A 17,009-nucleotide genomic window follows, 5' to 3' on the forward strand; every position below is an offset into this window, starting at 1 on the left:
AGTTATAGAAATCCGTGCGATAGAGAGGGATGTCTAGAATGAAGGCGTCTCATAGTCACCGCCCGTTTCACCCTTCCACAAATAAGATCCACTTCCACTTGTAATTCAGCGACCGGTAGTCATCTTTGTTTTCGTCGTTTGGCTTTTCTTTAATAGATGTCACTACTTATACAATTTCGACTTCGGTATTCCGATATGTTAATACCATCCGTTAACAGAGGGCAGCACAACGCGTAACAGAAAACTTTTTACAATAGCTAGTAGATACCTTTGTTTGTAAATCTAGTGACCTTGTTTCCCCTACTGAGAAGTTATTTAAGTATACTTTTTAAAATGACCCTTACTGAGAAGTTATTCAAATGGAGTATAGTGCTCAGCTGTATTTAAAGTTCATTGAGTTGTTATTTAAGTATACTTTTTAAAATGACTTAAAAATCCCAAGAAATAAAGCAAAATTCCTTATTTCCCCAATTCCAAAAAAATCTGTAGATCTGATATCACTCTTTCTATGTCTGCCCTCTGTTAACGGATTGTATTAACATATCGGAATACGAAGTTGGAATTGTATAAGTAGTGACATCTATTACAGAAAAGGCAAACGACGAAAACAAAGATGACCACCGGTCGCTGAATTACAAGTGGAAGTGGATCTTATTTGTGGAAGGGCGAAACGGGCGGTGACTATGAGACGCCTTCATTATAGCCATCCTCTTCTATCGCATGGATTTCTGTGACTTACTTTATCGCTCTCACGTAACGGCCGATGAACCATGGGGACTTTCCGACCCTGTATACATTGGACACAAGGGTTCAGTACAGAACCTCGTGAAGTTTCTGAAGTCTAACAGAATAAATCAGGTTGCAAACCACGATATTGTGGTATATTATATTTATTGTTATTGTTTGAAAGTATATATATTGAATATAAATGATTCTAAATGCTGAATATAAATTTAAGAACAAATATTCAAATTTCATTAAGAAAATTAATAAATTCATTAAAGTTCCTCAAACAAAGCAGAATTATTATTTTCTTTATAGAGGTGAATAGACTTTTTTTTTTTTTTGAAAATTTAAATTTCAAATCTTATTTTATATACTCTTTTTGCACATGAACTTCAGGCTAAAATTCTTTTAAATGAATGAAAATATTTCGAAAGAGTATGAAAAATCCAAAAAAAAAAAACTACTACAAAAATAATTAACCTGTATATATAAACTAGTGTTATACCCCGTACTGTTCGAGACTACACCACTATCAGGTGACCTATTAAGCACCGATGAGTCGAAACTAGGGTAAACTACTCTATTTAACCGAGAATAGATCAGGGCGAAATCGGCATAGGTGGATGAATCTGTTGTCGATTATTACGTAATTACAGAAATACAAGATACTGAATACAACCTACGCAATCATCAACTGGATTTTGCGATGGATTTCAAATGAGAGTTTGGTGAGATATAACACTGGTTTAAAATTTATACCAGTGTTTGAGAATAGACTAATAAAATTATCCAAAATTTGTACACAAATTTCTCTCCAGAAAAATAATTTAATACTATTATATCTAGTACTAGCTGAAAACTATAATAATAAATAATATAAAAATAAATAAAAATGCGTATTGTTTTTATTTAAACAAAGGGAAAAGGTATTTTGGCTGTACCATCACTTCCATGTTTTTATCGCAATAAAATTTGTATCAAAATGAAAATATCTCTAAATAAAAGTTATTTTTGAATTACGATTTGTTAATAATCCACAAAAAAATGCACAAGTACGATTGTATGTATGCAAATAATTATGAATATTCCGAACATCCCTAGTTAAATTAACACTTGTAAGGTCGTTAATTGCTTACAGTGAAAGCTAGCCTTTCCTTCGGTGATGAATGAGTCAGTACAATTCTTAAAAATCTTATCTTAAGTGGCCATTACCTCAAGGCCGTCAATCGTCTCATATATCGCGTAAAACAAACAGAAGCTGGACTTAAATCGAAAAAGTGTGGATAACTAGATGAAACTACAGATAGGAAAAATAATAAAGCAGGGCATGTTTTAGCAACATTCTAAGGTTTGGTAAAAAGCAAAATTATCGAAGGTCATGCTAAGATCTACCTTTGAATGACTATAACAATCTAGCTATCCAGAATGATTGAAGCTGACGTAACATAAATGATACCAGAAATATTAAAATTTACTTCCATTTGATCAAAATTTCTTTCCGTTTTCTTAGATTTCCGACCGACACGATCTGTCAATTTAGAAACGTCCATGCTTTCCGTGTGTGCTTGCTGTTGTATTTATTTGTTTTCTCCGATTGTGTTTTTATTTGAATTTATCGTTAATCTTCTAAATAATCAGTGTTTTTCAACGTTAATCAACTGTTAACTGTTAGTTTTGTGGTAAGGAAGCACATACTGGCTTCTTCGATATAAAGTACTCGAACTGTTTTAGGTTAGAATAGTCTTTTCGTTAGAAAGACTAAGAAAATGAATTATGTATTTAACAGTTTAAGAAGACGTGCAAATCTATGAATACAGAACGTAGGCAGACATTATAATTAAATTGTGATTAAAAATATTAAATATTTTTATTCTTCATTTCAAATGAGGAAAGGAAATATATAAATTCGTTTAAAAATTGTTACTTTTACTTTAATGAAGTTCGCATTAAAAAAACAAGATAGATAAAAATAATTATTGTTAAAAATCGATTCTTTTGTTAGTTTTGAGGTTAATAATAATAATAATATCTAAATCATTTTTATTTAATCAATTCCTTTAATAAATTAATGAATCCCACAAATTAATGTTCTTGCTTGCTTTCTGCGTTGTATTTTTGTGATTAAAATGAATATGTGACCCTATTGCCCCTGCACTTAACCCGTCACTGAACCAAGTAAATCACTGTCAGTGTTGCCAACTACGAATCATTCTTGATCTCTCGGTATTTAATATAGTTAAATTATTTTTAAATTCCTTAGTGACGGTACTGGCTTTGCACAGAAATGTCAAACTATATAATTTATCACGGAAAATTTTATCGTCCTTTAAGGATTAGAAAATTGATCATAACTATTTTATTTACAGCTAGCTTTTCAAAGGTTATATATTTCCGTACTAATCTAGACGATTGCTCACATTCGACATATTCTTCGTTCCTTACTGATAAGGACGTTACGGGAGATGGAACATTTAGAGATAACTTCGCCTCTCGTAGTCAATCTAAACGTCGTAGGCAGAGCTATCAGCGATTCTTCACCGTTTCCTCCACTCACTCAAACGCCAAAGTTCCTTACACGCCTTTCAAGCACACGCCAGTCTCTATGTCTGACTGGGTTTCGACGATTAAATCTCTGTTTCCAAATAATGCATGTTCGAGGCAAATCGAAATGTTTACCATTGGAAATTGGATCGAGTTTATTAAGTCAGTGGGAGTAAGTACGAAATTTAACCTGCCAATTCGTGAATATTGCAAAAGTTTACAAGGGCGGCATTCGAAGCTTTGTCGTTTTTTTTTACAGGCTGTATGGAATATGTAGGGAAGTGTCAGTCACCGATTTCAATCAAACTTCACTGTTATACACTGAAAAAAAAAGTATTTGGATCAAATGAGCAGATAGTTTTATTATTTTCCGTAAATGTTAATTTATTCTATTCAAATATACAGGGTAGCTCATCGAAACCGTACCGCAAGGCATTACAGGGTAGTAATGAACTTTTCGGCAAAATCCAAAAACAGGTAAAGTTTGCTTCTGAGGGGGACAACCTTTGGCGCAAAAAGCATAGCAAAATCTTCAACCCCCTAAGTGGGGGTGCCATCCCCCAAATTTTTTTAAATGGGAATGGGGGGTCATTAGAAAGGGCTTTTAATTCACTATACATCGATTCTTACTTTTTGAAAATCGATCCATTATTTTAGAAAATATGCAGCTTTGAAAATACGAACAATATTTTTGACGAGAAATGCGAAAATCGATTTAATTTTACTTCAAAACTTACGGTATTAGCTTGGTAAATTCCTTCAAAAGAATTCGCTGTTTTTTTTTTTGATTTGCGAATTCTTTAGCCTGATTTTGGTGAGCAAAAAATTGTCCGCTTTTTGTTTCGTATTTAGATAGGCCACAAGAAGTTGCTAGATAACTGTCTTGTGACTTGTAGTTGAAGAGTACCAATACTGCCGAGTCTTTTAAATTGATTAATTATGGTGTACTCAATTCCAGAAAGAGTAGAAATTATTGAGCTTTTTTTCAAAAACAATGAATGCGGAAATCGGGTCGCCGAACTGTTCAACCAACGGCATCCTGAGAAACATGCGTCTGGAAAAATTGTTCGCGAATTGGTGGCCAAATTTCGCGAAACTGGCTCCGTTCATAACAAAAAGAGGCAGGTTGAAAATCCGGTACTAAATGAACCTACGGAAATAGCGGTATTGGGGCAAGTGGCAATGGATAGTACGCTGAGTACAATGCAATTGGCTACTGCGACAGGAGTGAGTCGTACAAGTGTCCAACGAATATTAAAAAAATACAAATTCCATCCTTATAAGATTCGGCTAGTGCAAGAGCTAAATGAAGACGATTTTGATCGTCGTTTGCAATTTTGCGAAATAATGACTGAACGAGCGATAAACGATAATTTCCTCTTTAATGTGTGTTTTTCGGACGAGTGTACGTTCTTCTTGAATGGTTTAGTGAATCGCCATAATTGTCGTTACTGGGCTGATACCAATCCAAGGATTTTCCATGAGACACACTCCCAACACCCCCAGAAGTTGAATGTATGGGCAGGTATTTTTGGAAATTCCATTGTAGGTCCTTTTTTCCTTCCTGGAAATTTGACAGGCGATATGTACTTGGATTTACTACAAAATGTCATCGACCCAGCTCTAACAAATATCATAGAGGACGACCCTGCTTACAATGAACACGAACTGATTTTCCAGCAAGACGGAGCTCCTCCACATTACTCGCTCAATGTGCGCAATTACCTAAATGAGACGTTTCCAGGACGCTGGATAGGACGAAGAGGTGCAATTGAGTGGCCCCCTCGGTCACCCGACTTAAATCCTTTAGATTTCTTTCTCTGGGGGCACATTAAAAGCAAAGTTTACAGCACTCCACCTGATACCTTGGAAGATCTGCGAGGACGAATCATTAATGTATGTCGCGAAGTAACACCGCAAGTGCTCCAGAATGTTCGACAACGGTTTGAAGACAACCTGTATCATTGTATGCAAGTTGGCGGACAACATTTTCAGCATTTACTTGACTAATACCGTAAGTTTTGAAGTAAAATTAAATCGATTTTCGCATTTCTCGTCAAAAATATTGTTCGTATTTTCAAAGCTGCATATTTTCTAAAATAATGAATCGATTTTCAAAAAGTAAGAATCGATGTATAGAGAATTAAAAGCCCTTTCTAATGACCCCCCACTTGACCCCCATTCCCATTTGAAAAAATTTAGGGGATAGCACCCCCACTTAGGGGGTTGAAGATTTTGGTATGCTTTTTGAGCCAAAAGTTGTCCCCCTCAGAAACAAATTTGACCTGTTTTTGGATTTTGCCGAAAAGTTCTTTACTACCCTGTAATGCCTTGCGGTACGTTTTCGATGGGCTACCCTGTATATTATGTGTGAAATATTTGCTGTAATCTATCTTCTTAAAATAAGTATATCCAATCATTTGACCCAAACTATTCAATTTTGTATTAAACAAACGATACATTAATATACAATACAAAACATGTTTCTATAAAATCTATGTAGATCATAAAACTAAGAATATAATTCGTTTAACCGTAAGTATCAAATATTTATTTGAAATGCTGCCTATTTTTAAAGTAAGAAATTATATTAGTGGGTAGAAATTTAAAGTATTTAAATAAATAAATAATTTTCTTGAAAGAAGAAAATATTTTCTTGCAAATACACAAGTGCGAATTTTTTTTTTGAGTGTAGAGGACAAAAAATACGAGACACGCATATGTTTTTCTCTGCGGACAAACGTTTTAAAGAAGTAAAAAGCCCCACCAAAGTGTACCCCTAAACAGTTTTTTCAAGAAATCTGTTTCTATACAATAAGGGTAAAAATTATTCTTTTTCTCTGCAAAAATTGTAAAGATCAGATATATACAAAAATTAGTTTACTCTAAAGAAAATCAAATTCTAAAGTTGACCTATTTCAGCGTTTTTCACAAAAGTTCATTTCAGCAGGGTAAACTACCCCTTATTAGTGGACTTCACTTTTCTTTGGAAAATTATTTGTAGATAAAACTAAAGTAAATGTATTAATTAGTATTAATAATAAATAGTGCGTGTATTTTAATAAAAGCGCAAATATAGAGGTTATCACATTTTGAGGACATTGTCGAATGAATTTTTCGTCGTTTTATGAAAATTTATGAATTTCCAGTAATAAAATAAAATAATATTGAAGACACAGGAGTTGTTGGGATCAAAACCACCCCAAAGGCTCACCCCAAAAACAGTTTTTTCACGATATCTATAAGCAAAAATTGTTTTGAAACCAATTGAACATTGTTTATTATTAGAGCTCGGGGCTCGGTCGGATGATCATAGCAGTCGCGTCGGCCTTTCGCTACAGCGCACCGTACGAAACCGGTAATAACTGCAGTTACTGGCTTCGCGTTTGCTTCGTGTATGCGTGTTTTAATATTCTAATAATGTCGAACACGCCAAGGGGTAAAAAACGAGCTTTCGCTGATAAAAGTACGCAAACATTTATTTTTATTTATATCTACCTGTTTATTTATTTGTTTACGATGAACACGCCTATGACTATCCGACGAAAAGCCCCAGCTTTATTTATTTTGGAACACTGATATTATTTACAACATTTCGACGCCCAGGAGTTGCAGCCCTTGTTTTAGGGTAAAATGTTTTTTTCTCAAAATTTTGCTCTGTGAGAAATGTAAAAATGACGGTTAGAAGTTTAAAAAAATATTTATTTATATAGAAAATAGTAAACTAGAATTGACTCATTTGTGATTTCAAAAACCAAATTTTTTACCCTTACAAAAAATAAGGGATGCGACCCCTGTGGGTCGAAATTGTAAATAACATCAGCCCTCTTGTAATAAACAATCTCCAACTGGTTTCAAAACAATTTTTGGTTATAATCAAAGATATCGTGAAAAACCATTTTTGGGTCACCAGCATATTGGTTTCTTGATTTCCTACAACGTTTTTGATAGAAAACTTGTTGGGAATTGCTGACTTAAAACAACCATGCAGTTCTTCCGCGTTACAAAGAATATATGTCTTTTGTCTAGAACAGGATGAAGGTATTATAAAACACCAGTAATAATAAGATAGTCTTTCTTTCTGAAATAAATTGACTAAATCTCGAATTCCAATTGACGTGTTCTAAAATTCTGTCTTATTTTTGGTTGTGCACAAGCAACTACTGGATCCCGAGACACGACATTCCGCGAAAGACATTTATAATGTTCAATATTTGCATAGCTGTTGGTTTAAAATAGATTGCCAGCCGACGTTTTAGCGAAGTTTTGGTGCAATATTCTCTTACGAGCGGCAGTAATCGCCGGCGCGGCCTGTCCGGCCTATCGGAGGGTTTTATCGGGCCATAAAAGAAGCAATAAAATTATTTGCTGCGACGTTGATATACGATCCTATAACATCGGTCGTTTTATAAAAGGAAATTTCTCTCTTGTTCGAACAGTCTAATGCTAATGGATTATGCAGGGATGTATTAATAGTCGCTTTGCAAAGCTATTCCAGGCGATTATCGCGCCTCGGACCTCAGACGACTTACACAGGGTGTTTGTAAACTTGGAGGACGTTTGAAGAGTAAATAAATATTTTTCCGAAATAGAATATACATATTTGTTTAATACCCGTTGATTTGCCACATCGATGCGATAAAAACTTTTTTGGGACCGCTGACTTCGACGATAGCTCAGTCACTGTTTACAAGTGTCGGCAGATTGTATGTCTAGATAGAAATCGCTATTTTAGTGGCTTTATTTGCACGCACACTGTAATTTGACAAAAAGAAAACGCAGTTAAAAATTTGTTTACTAATAATTTTTATAATAAAAAACACATGTTCACGTAATGAAAACTAAAGTGATGATTACCTAAAATTAAACCAGCCATTTGTCTGTTTACTATAAAAACGAAACAAAAAGGGGGACAACATGCCATTTCAGGCCACAACTATTGACCTCTTTTTGTGTAGTATGTAAGCCGGGGACAATGGACAATTCCAGAGGTTCTCAATAAATTTGTAATAATTTTATTAACTATGCCGTTTTACGAATTTAACGATTTTTGATATTGAAAAAGTTCATTATTGGACCATTGTACCTACCACTAAAAAACTCTTTTCAAGTTTGTAAACATCCTGCATTCTATACAAAAAATATACAGGATGTCCTAGTTTTCCACATTGAATTGTCATAGATTTTTTATGTGAAAACTTGACGATTTAACAAAATTTTAATTGAACATTTTTAGTTTTTTCCCAAATGGCTCTTTAATTCGATTTACTCGTATATAAACTTTAGTATCAAAGGTACATGTTCTTTTCTTTCCTGATTTTTTTTCTATCGATACAAATATGATTTATTATTATCAAAAGTTTTGCTTCTTTAATAAAAACGAAATAATGCTTTATATTAAAAAAACTTGTAATTCAATGTTTTTCATAAAAATTTGGCATTTTCTCCATAACATAATTGTCAGAAAAATATCTCACTTCACTCAGGTTTTTCCCATCTCATAAATATTTTGACTTATCAATCTGAAATCACTAGGCACTTACTAGATCTAATTACAAAACGAGTGTTTATTTTATAGTCATCGATAGATGGACCTAATTACAATTTACTAGAGAAAACGTAAATTTTGTTCATCCGATGTACTCATATCAACAATTTGAACAGAAAATGATGAAAACTTTACTCTGAAGAAAAGTATGTATGTATGTATGTATATAGAAAGAAGATTTTCATCTCAGTCTTGGTGTAGAAATCCATTATTTTTTCTATTTTGATGTTATGTGGTTTAAAAAATGCAACAATTGATTGCATTTTTTGTTGTCGTCTAATTTTGGCCAAAAGAATCACCCGTCGAGTCTTGTTTTTAATGAAACCTTTAGAGATTCACGACTTGACTTAATTTTAAAACTATTATACTTCAAATAAAGTCAAGTAATAGTGTTCTAACGTCTAACATAAAGTCAAATCAAGTAGCTACATTTCAAGTGCTTGAAAAATCGAGCACTACTTCAAAACTGTTTGATTTTAAATTTCAGTTTTATATGATATTATGAAAGAGAGGTCAGACTTTGTAAAAATGGTTTGTTTATACCGAATTAGATTCTGAATTTAATCTTAATGCATGAAAAATAAATATTACACAAGTAAAAAATATAAACTATTTTTTGTGAATATTATATTATTGCATTACTTACTGCATTTTATACAGACTTACTTAAATACCGCTAATCCAAAATGAAAATAATTAATATTTAATATTTTATTTAACTCAAAATTGCTTTTATATACAGGGTGTTACTTAAGTACGTGGCCAAACTTCAATGGGTGATTCTTTGAGTGATTCTAAGAAAAAAAGTTTATATAAACATAGGAACGTTAATGCTTTGTTTTCAAGATACAGGGTGTCAAACTTTTTTAAATTAAAATTATTAAGTCCAGTGATGTCCCGGGGGGCACCTTAACCAATATTTTTTTCAAACAAAAATATACGCCACTGACTTTTTAAAACTTTTATAAATTTTTTCGCATTAAGCAACTAAAGATTTTTGTCTCTTGAATTTTTTTCGCATCTTGCTGTCTGTTTGGAGAAAAAAAAAATTAAAATCACTTCATTGCATATCCGTTGGACTCGAAAAATCACTCCTTGAAATTTGGCCACGTACTTAAATAACACCCTGTATATTAAGAAATTCTATATTGTAGCACTTTTCAAACTGCTTGATGGAATCAAGTAACAACGAGTGAAATAAAAAAATCAAGTCTCACCATACAGTACTGTGTGAGTTTAAAAAAATCGAACTGACTTCAAGCCCAATCAAGTATATTCTAAAAATATTTAAGCTTGACATTTACTTAAACGATTTAATTAGGGTCTACTTACTTTTCTTGTGTTTAGAGTTATTGAATTTGCACATGCTGAAGGACTGTCCCATGGATCGCAGCGAGCCCCGCCTGTGGCAGCAGCGGTGGCGGGGGGCAGCGAGGGAGCCTACCTTCTGCGGGGCGGCCACCCGGGGGCATAGCCCCACATCGCGCCACCACCCCTTTAACGTCACCGCTACCCTCGACGCCTTCCCAATTATGGACTGCTTCCTCTTCTTCGACGAGGGGATGGTACCGCCGTCTCCACCGCCTCGCCACTGACTCTTGATGGCCCTGCTGGGAATCTTGAACAGCGTAAGGTGGAAGTTCTGGAAGTTTTTCCGATCCTTCGAGCCCTGGGTAGCCGTTTTGGGCGGTTAAGGAACCTGGAGGAACGAACCTCGCTGAGAATCTGTCCGAAGGAGATATCTTCACTTTAGTCGATCACAAGAGGTGTTAATAGGCTTTGGAACAGCTGGTTCAACCACTAAACTTCTTGGAGAGACTACTCAACTCGGTACCTTCCAGAAAATATCTTGTTAGGTTTCAAAATCAGATGTTTCGATCACTAGTATTCGCAATTCTTCAGATTTTCCACGGTATCTTCCTCAGATATTGAGTATAGCTTCTTTCCTTGATTTCTGACCGGAGGATACATGAACTGTTACCTAAACTGTCTGCTACACGTCTCTTTTTGAGAACACAAAATGAAGCGGAGAAGTAAATCCTGCAGAGACAAAGACGGGTTTAGAGTTTTTTTCATATCCGGTGGTCACGAGATCTACTGAAAGAAAAAATTGGGGTTAGTGTTGAGGTTTAGGTTTTCTTGGCGAAGATTCGTGCGGATGGTACTTCAATTTCGGCGGATTGTTTTAATTTTGGTAATTCCGTTAACGAAATATTGCAATAGAAAATTACAGTACACCATAACCAAACTTTATTTGAATGATATCCTGCTGCGAGGCTACTTCGCTTACATTGTAAGCAACATTGACATAATTTGAATTTATTAATTACTATAAAAGTCAATATTGTTCTATAAATTTAAATACATAAATTCTATAATTCTATTAGTTTGTCACTTGCGGTTTGAAACTTCTAAAATATTTCTAATATTGTCAGAATATCGCAATATTTAAGGTCATGACAAAGAAGCCATTTTTTGCCACTTATGTCCAAAGTACATAAGGTTTTCTACCTTATCGATATAGTAAAATTACTGAGAAATTTTTCATGACAATGTGTACTATGAGGTTGCCTATTATTTGGGGTATGTGACGTCACTACTAAAAAGATCTATTAATATACTGACTGTTTAAATGAAATTGTATATATTCTATACAGGGCTGGAAAATCCACATGGTCCATCTGCCTTTACATGAGAGCGACAAAGTAAAGTAAAGAAATCCGTGCGATAGACAATGATGTAGCCATCATAGTGAAGACGTTTCATAACCTGAATAGTCACGGCTCGTTTCGGGTTAGAAGTGGGAGTGACTATTCAGATTACGAAACGTCTTCAATGTAACTATCCTTGTCTATCGCATGGATTTCTATGACTTACTTTATCGCTCTCACGTAACGGCCGATGTACCATGGGGACTTTCCGAACCTGTATAAGTTATAGTCGACAGCGCTACGTTTTTAACTCTATTTTTCATTTGTTTGCGTCTTTTCCTCTACTTAACTTAATCATGGGAATTGCGTTTTCCATTCAAAATATTTTGTTGCAGAACGAATAAAATAATTTACATTTGTTACTGAGTGACTCTAAATTACGGAAAATTCAATTGTTTTTTAAGTACCGCCTTGAAATCAAAAGAAGTTTCCCAAAAACTTCAGGCTACATCATTGATCTCTAAATACAAAAGTAAAAGAGAGGAAAGAAATTTGAGGCTGTGAAAAAATTTCATATAATGCAATTTATTACATCTCAGGATAAATCTCAACTTCTACAGTAACAGAAATAAATTATATTCATTAATTTAAAGTTATACAATAGCATAACTCAAATCACGATAATGATTTCGTCATACAGGAAGTAACTGTTTCCGAATTATGACCCTTTACGTAATTTAAAGCACGATATTTACATAAATGCTGATTAAGCGATAAAACATAGTTTCTACTTCGATTAAATTGACAAGTAGGTATAAAAAATATTAGGTACAGGTACAGCTCGCATAAACTATCTGCAAGATTCGCAGATCAAGAAGATAGTCCCCAGTAGGAGACCTTAATACTAGGACAGGTATTTTCCGTGCAAAAATTTTCCTTGAGTAAATGGTATTTATCTGCTCCCACTATAGTAAATAGACTATATACATTGTTTTTAAGGAGGTAAGTGGATTTTACCGTAGAAGTTGCTATGGACAACGGGAGGTAAGTGAGATAATTTACCTCCCTATGGAAAAAAGCGATTTCGAGTTATAAATTTTATGAACAAATAAATAGAAATATTTGATGAACATTACATTTTATTAATTATTATGAATGAATATTTATAGTAATTGTACAGTTATAAAATTTAGTAACATTTATAAAATCTGGATAATTATTCCCCTCGCGTTTACTAATTGTCACATCTTTCTCAGAATGATTTGACCGCTCCATTTCAGTCACCGGAGGCTCAATATTATCTGACTGACCCATTAAATGATGCATGATGCGACGTACTACTAAAACTTGGAGTTGAAGTGTCATTGTGAAGAGTCCTGTTGGCTATTTCATTTTTGTTACTTAAACTGTCAGCAACATAACTTTCTGCAATTGTGGCTGATTTCCACCCACCATGTCTCTCGATTGCTAATACATCAACTCCTGTACTAGTCAGTAACGTTGCCGATGTTCTTCGGAATAAATGGCCTGTATATGTTTCAGGATGTTCTAGTTTCAAAAACTGTGCAATCTTATTAGGAATCATAGAAAGGGAATTCTTGCCGACTGGTTGGTTGTAACATCTAATTGCTATTTATATCTATTTTAAGTTTATTGATAACCTAAACTTGTAAATTAATATAAAGTTCCAAAAATGGTAGTCTCAGTAACAAACATGAGAAAAATGGACAGCAACTTACACATTCAGATACCGAGGTGTTCTGCAAGATTAGACTATCTATCCCCTTAAGTCATTTATGGTGTCTCACGTCAAACAATTTGGCGCTTCTCAGAATCTTATAATGAGTTTAATAAAATTGTTATTGTTAAGTGTTTGCCTTCGAATTATGTTAATTCTAGGAGTCTTCAGATAAGGTGGAATTTACTCATACTTAGGGAATCGATTATTGATTTACGATTTATTATCTCACACAGTAAAATAAACGAAAGTTGAGAAATCGGCTATATAAATAGTGAGCTAATGGGTATAAAGTTTGAAGTATTAATTATATGAGTCAGAGGGGTTTGTTTACGTTTAATTTTTCTAAAAAAAAAGTCAATCAAATTTTACAGAATTTTACATATTATTCTAGACTACCATCATACCATCCTGACTTGAACCCTATCGAACTTGCTTGGTCGTTACTAAAACAGTACTTGTCACATTCATTTGATAGGAGTAAAAAAATTGTGCAATTAATGTTTTGAATCATTTACACCACAATAGTATTCTCGCTACCGACATACCAAAAAAATTGGAAAAGAATTAAGGCTGACAAGATGGTTCCAAGGTTTCACTTCCACAAGCCTTTTGAGACTCGAATAGAGGATCAAAGCAAATGGGAGGAAAAATTTAATACCTTGGAAAGGTGGAGCCTAGTATGGTTTACAGATGCCAAAATGACTAGAGGGACGGGTGCAGGAATATACAGGGTGTTCCAGATAGACCTTCAATTAGACGTTACTGGAAAACTACGCGTACTGGAATTCTGAAAATTTATGTACGGGGGTTTCTCCTAATGTTCTATCGATTGAAAATATTGGCGTCGTCGTGGAACTTCCGGTTCTACCGGAAGTAGACGTCAACTAGCTTATTTCAAATGCTTGTAGACAGTCCGGTCTGCCGAGGATGTGAATCGGCGGATGAAACTTCTCTGCATATCCTGGGCGAGTGCCCGGGATTTGCACGTAGCAGAATGGCGTTCCTTGGGAGACCCTACTTGGAACCCAAGGAGCTGAGAGAAGTGTCAGCAAGGAAGCTTTTGGACTTTGTAAAAAGGACAAATCTACTTGCTGAATAGGACTAGTAGTGGGACGCACAATAGGCCTAATCAGGCCGCGGTGCAATGGAACTTATTAAGACCAACCACTAGAAGTAGAAGTAGTAGAAGTAGAAGGCTGACAAGAAACCGCACTTTCAGTAAGACAGTGATAGAAAACTATAAAAATGTTGAAATGCATTATATAATAACATTAATTTTACATTTTAACTCTTTTTTAATTATTTAATATAAATAAGTATTTTTTTATTAGAAGTTGTGACATTCCTTGCAAGAACTTTTACGCTTGACACAAGCGGTTCAAAAAATGTTGCGACGTATTGTTACAAAAAGTATCAGTAGTATAAACTGATACGTATAATAAATTATTTACATCTAATGGTTAGTCAAACTTGAGATAAATACTGTTTGACCAAGGAAGGTGCTTTTCCTACAATTTATATTTGAAAAGATTTAAAGGACCCCGCACAAATCTTATGGAAATTGGGTCCCGGTCAAATTCGCTGAATTTTTGATATGTGATAGAGTTCATCATACTGGTCAATTGTCTCAATGGCCACAAAGCTCAAAAATGGATAGTTTGGCCGGTACAGAGCTTTAAAGCTCCGAATATCCTCCACGGATTTATGTATATGCGCAGTGTGTATAGACTTTTGAAATAGCCTATTTCATTTTTTTTATTATCTAGGTTTATATTTTTGAGGTTGCTGAATTCAGATCTGTTGTTAGATTTTCAAAATTGACAGTTGGCAGCTGTCAAATAGCTGTCAATGTGCTATAATAAAGCCAAAAACTTGTTTTTTTATGTTTTATCTTTCTTTTTTTTTAGTTCGATAAGTTCAAAGACGATATCAAATCAATAACAATGACTATCGGCAGCTGTCATTTAGCTGTCAACAATTCTTCAAAGTCCGGTAATAAAGTCAAAAAATTATTTTTTGTTTATAACTTCAAGTTTTTTAGATAAGTGAATATAAATATGATATAAAATTATGTAGTCATCAGCTTACAGCTGTCAACAAGCTGTCAACTAACTGTCAAAATGCAATAATAGAGCAAGTAACTTATTTTTTGTGCTTAACTTTGTGGATAAGAAATCAAACATGATATAAGTTTATGACATCACTTTTGAACTCAGTGATCTAAGCAACTTAAAGCTTTTTAAAAAAAGTAACTTTTTGACTTTATTATTGCATTTTGACAGTTAGTTGACAGCTTGTTGACAGCTGTAAGCTGATGACTACATAATTTTATATCATATTTATATTCACTTATCTAAAAAACTTGAAGTTATAAACAAAAAATAATTTTTTGACTTTATTACCGGACTTTGAAGAATTGTTGACAGCTAAATGACAGCTGCCGATAGTCATTGTTATTGATTTGATATCGTCTTTGAACTTATCGAACTAAAAAAAAAGAAAGATAAAACATAAAAAAACAAGTTTTTGGCTTTATTATAGCACATTGACAGCTATTTGACAGCTGCCAACTGTCAATTTTGAAAATCTAACAACAGATCTGAATTCAGCAACCTCAAAAATATAAACCTAGATAATAAAAAAAATGAAATAGGCTATTTCAAAAGTCTATACACACTGCGCATATACATAAATCCGTGGAGGATATTCGGAGCTTTAAAGCTCTATACCGGCCAAACTATCCATTTTTGAGCTTTGTGGCCATTGAGACAATTGACCAGTATGATGAACTCTATCACATATCAAAAATTCAGCGAATTTGACCGGGACCCAATTTCCATAAGATTTGTGCGGGGTCCTTTAATAAATTGATAAACGATTCCGAAAATGAATCTCAAAGCTGTCTACAAGTTGTTAATAATTTCGTGTAAATATTTTAATAACGATACTGACATATTTCGGGTAAGCTATCCTGCAAGTGGTCTCAAAAAGCAAGACAAAGACAGTAATTTTTAAAGGATTCTTACGAGACAGAAGATTTTTATTGGCCTCTCTGACAATTTCACAAGCATTGCCAGGCTTTTGTTTGTGGGAAACTTCTGGTCTTCAGAAATTCAGTTAGGTACATATTTTTGAAACACCTTGTACTTTTCAACCACTGAAACCACGTGAAAATACGAATTAGGAGCGACAGTTTGACAGCCCGCTCGATTAGACTGCATGGTTTTGTCGGGTATCTATCCAGACCCAGATGTTCAGATAATACGATTAAATAACACAAATGACGTCGTTATCTGCTGCAGCTATTGTATAATATGCTAATATTCATCAATTTGGCGCAAAAACTGGTCATTCCACTACATTATTCGACACACAGGTTTACGATTCCTTTAGCACTGCGGCGAAGGACAAATCTTGTTTATAGTGGTTGTAAGTAAAAGCAATTAATTTTTTATGAATGGCTTCGAGTGACTTTCCATCAGCGCTTGACGTATCGACACTGACTCCTTAGATTTTTCGATCTGTGGGTTAAGTATGCATACTACAGATTTTTCAGTTTGTTGCACTGCTTCTCTATTTTACTTATGGTCTCGCGTTGCGTATAAAACACAAGTAAGTACATGACAAAAAAATATAAGTACGCTACGATAAGGGTTCAAAATTTTGTATCCCTTTTTGTGGTAAATTTTTTAGTGGGATCTACTAATTTTTGAAAACACCCTGTGTATGCTACATGAAATTTTTGATACAAAAAATAAATACAGATAATACTTTTCTATGCTATTTAATCTAAAAAAATCAC

At 34.1% G+C, this 17,009-nt stretch overlaps 1 protein-coding gene across 3 annotated transcripts in view; it reads right to left on the reverse strand.

Annotated features, from left to right (window-relative positions):
* LOC108910480 (dual 3',5'-cyclic-AMP and -GMP phosphodiesterase 11) overlaps nt 1–17,009 on the reverse strand; it is a 145,643-nt gene that overhangs the window by 78,768 nt on the left and 49,866 nt on the right. For 2 of the 3 annotated variants that reach the window (XM_018715084.2, XM_018715080.2), the window contains exon 2: nt 10,148–10,912. In XM_018715084.2, coding sequence (XP_018570600.1) covers nt 10,148–10,199 — 52 coding nt within the window. In that variant the 5' untranslated portion in view covers nt 10,200–10,912. The remainder of the gene's footprint in view (nt 1–10,147; nt 10,913–17,009) is intronic. The other variant, XM_018715081.2, reaches the window with a different exon arrangement.

The sequence above is a fragment of the Anoplophora glabripennis genome, unplaced genomic scaffold (genome assembly GCF_000390285.2).
Source record: "Anoplophora glabripennis isolate ALB-LARVAE unplaced genomic scaffold, Agla_2.0 scaffold509, whole genome shotgun sequence".
Classification (NCBI taxonomy): domain Eukaryota; kingdom Metazoa; phylum Arthropoda; class Insecta; order Coleoptera; family Cerambycidae; genus Anoplophora; species Anoplophora glabripennis.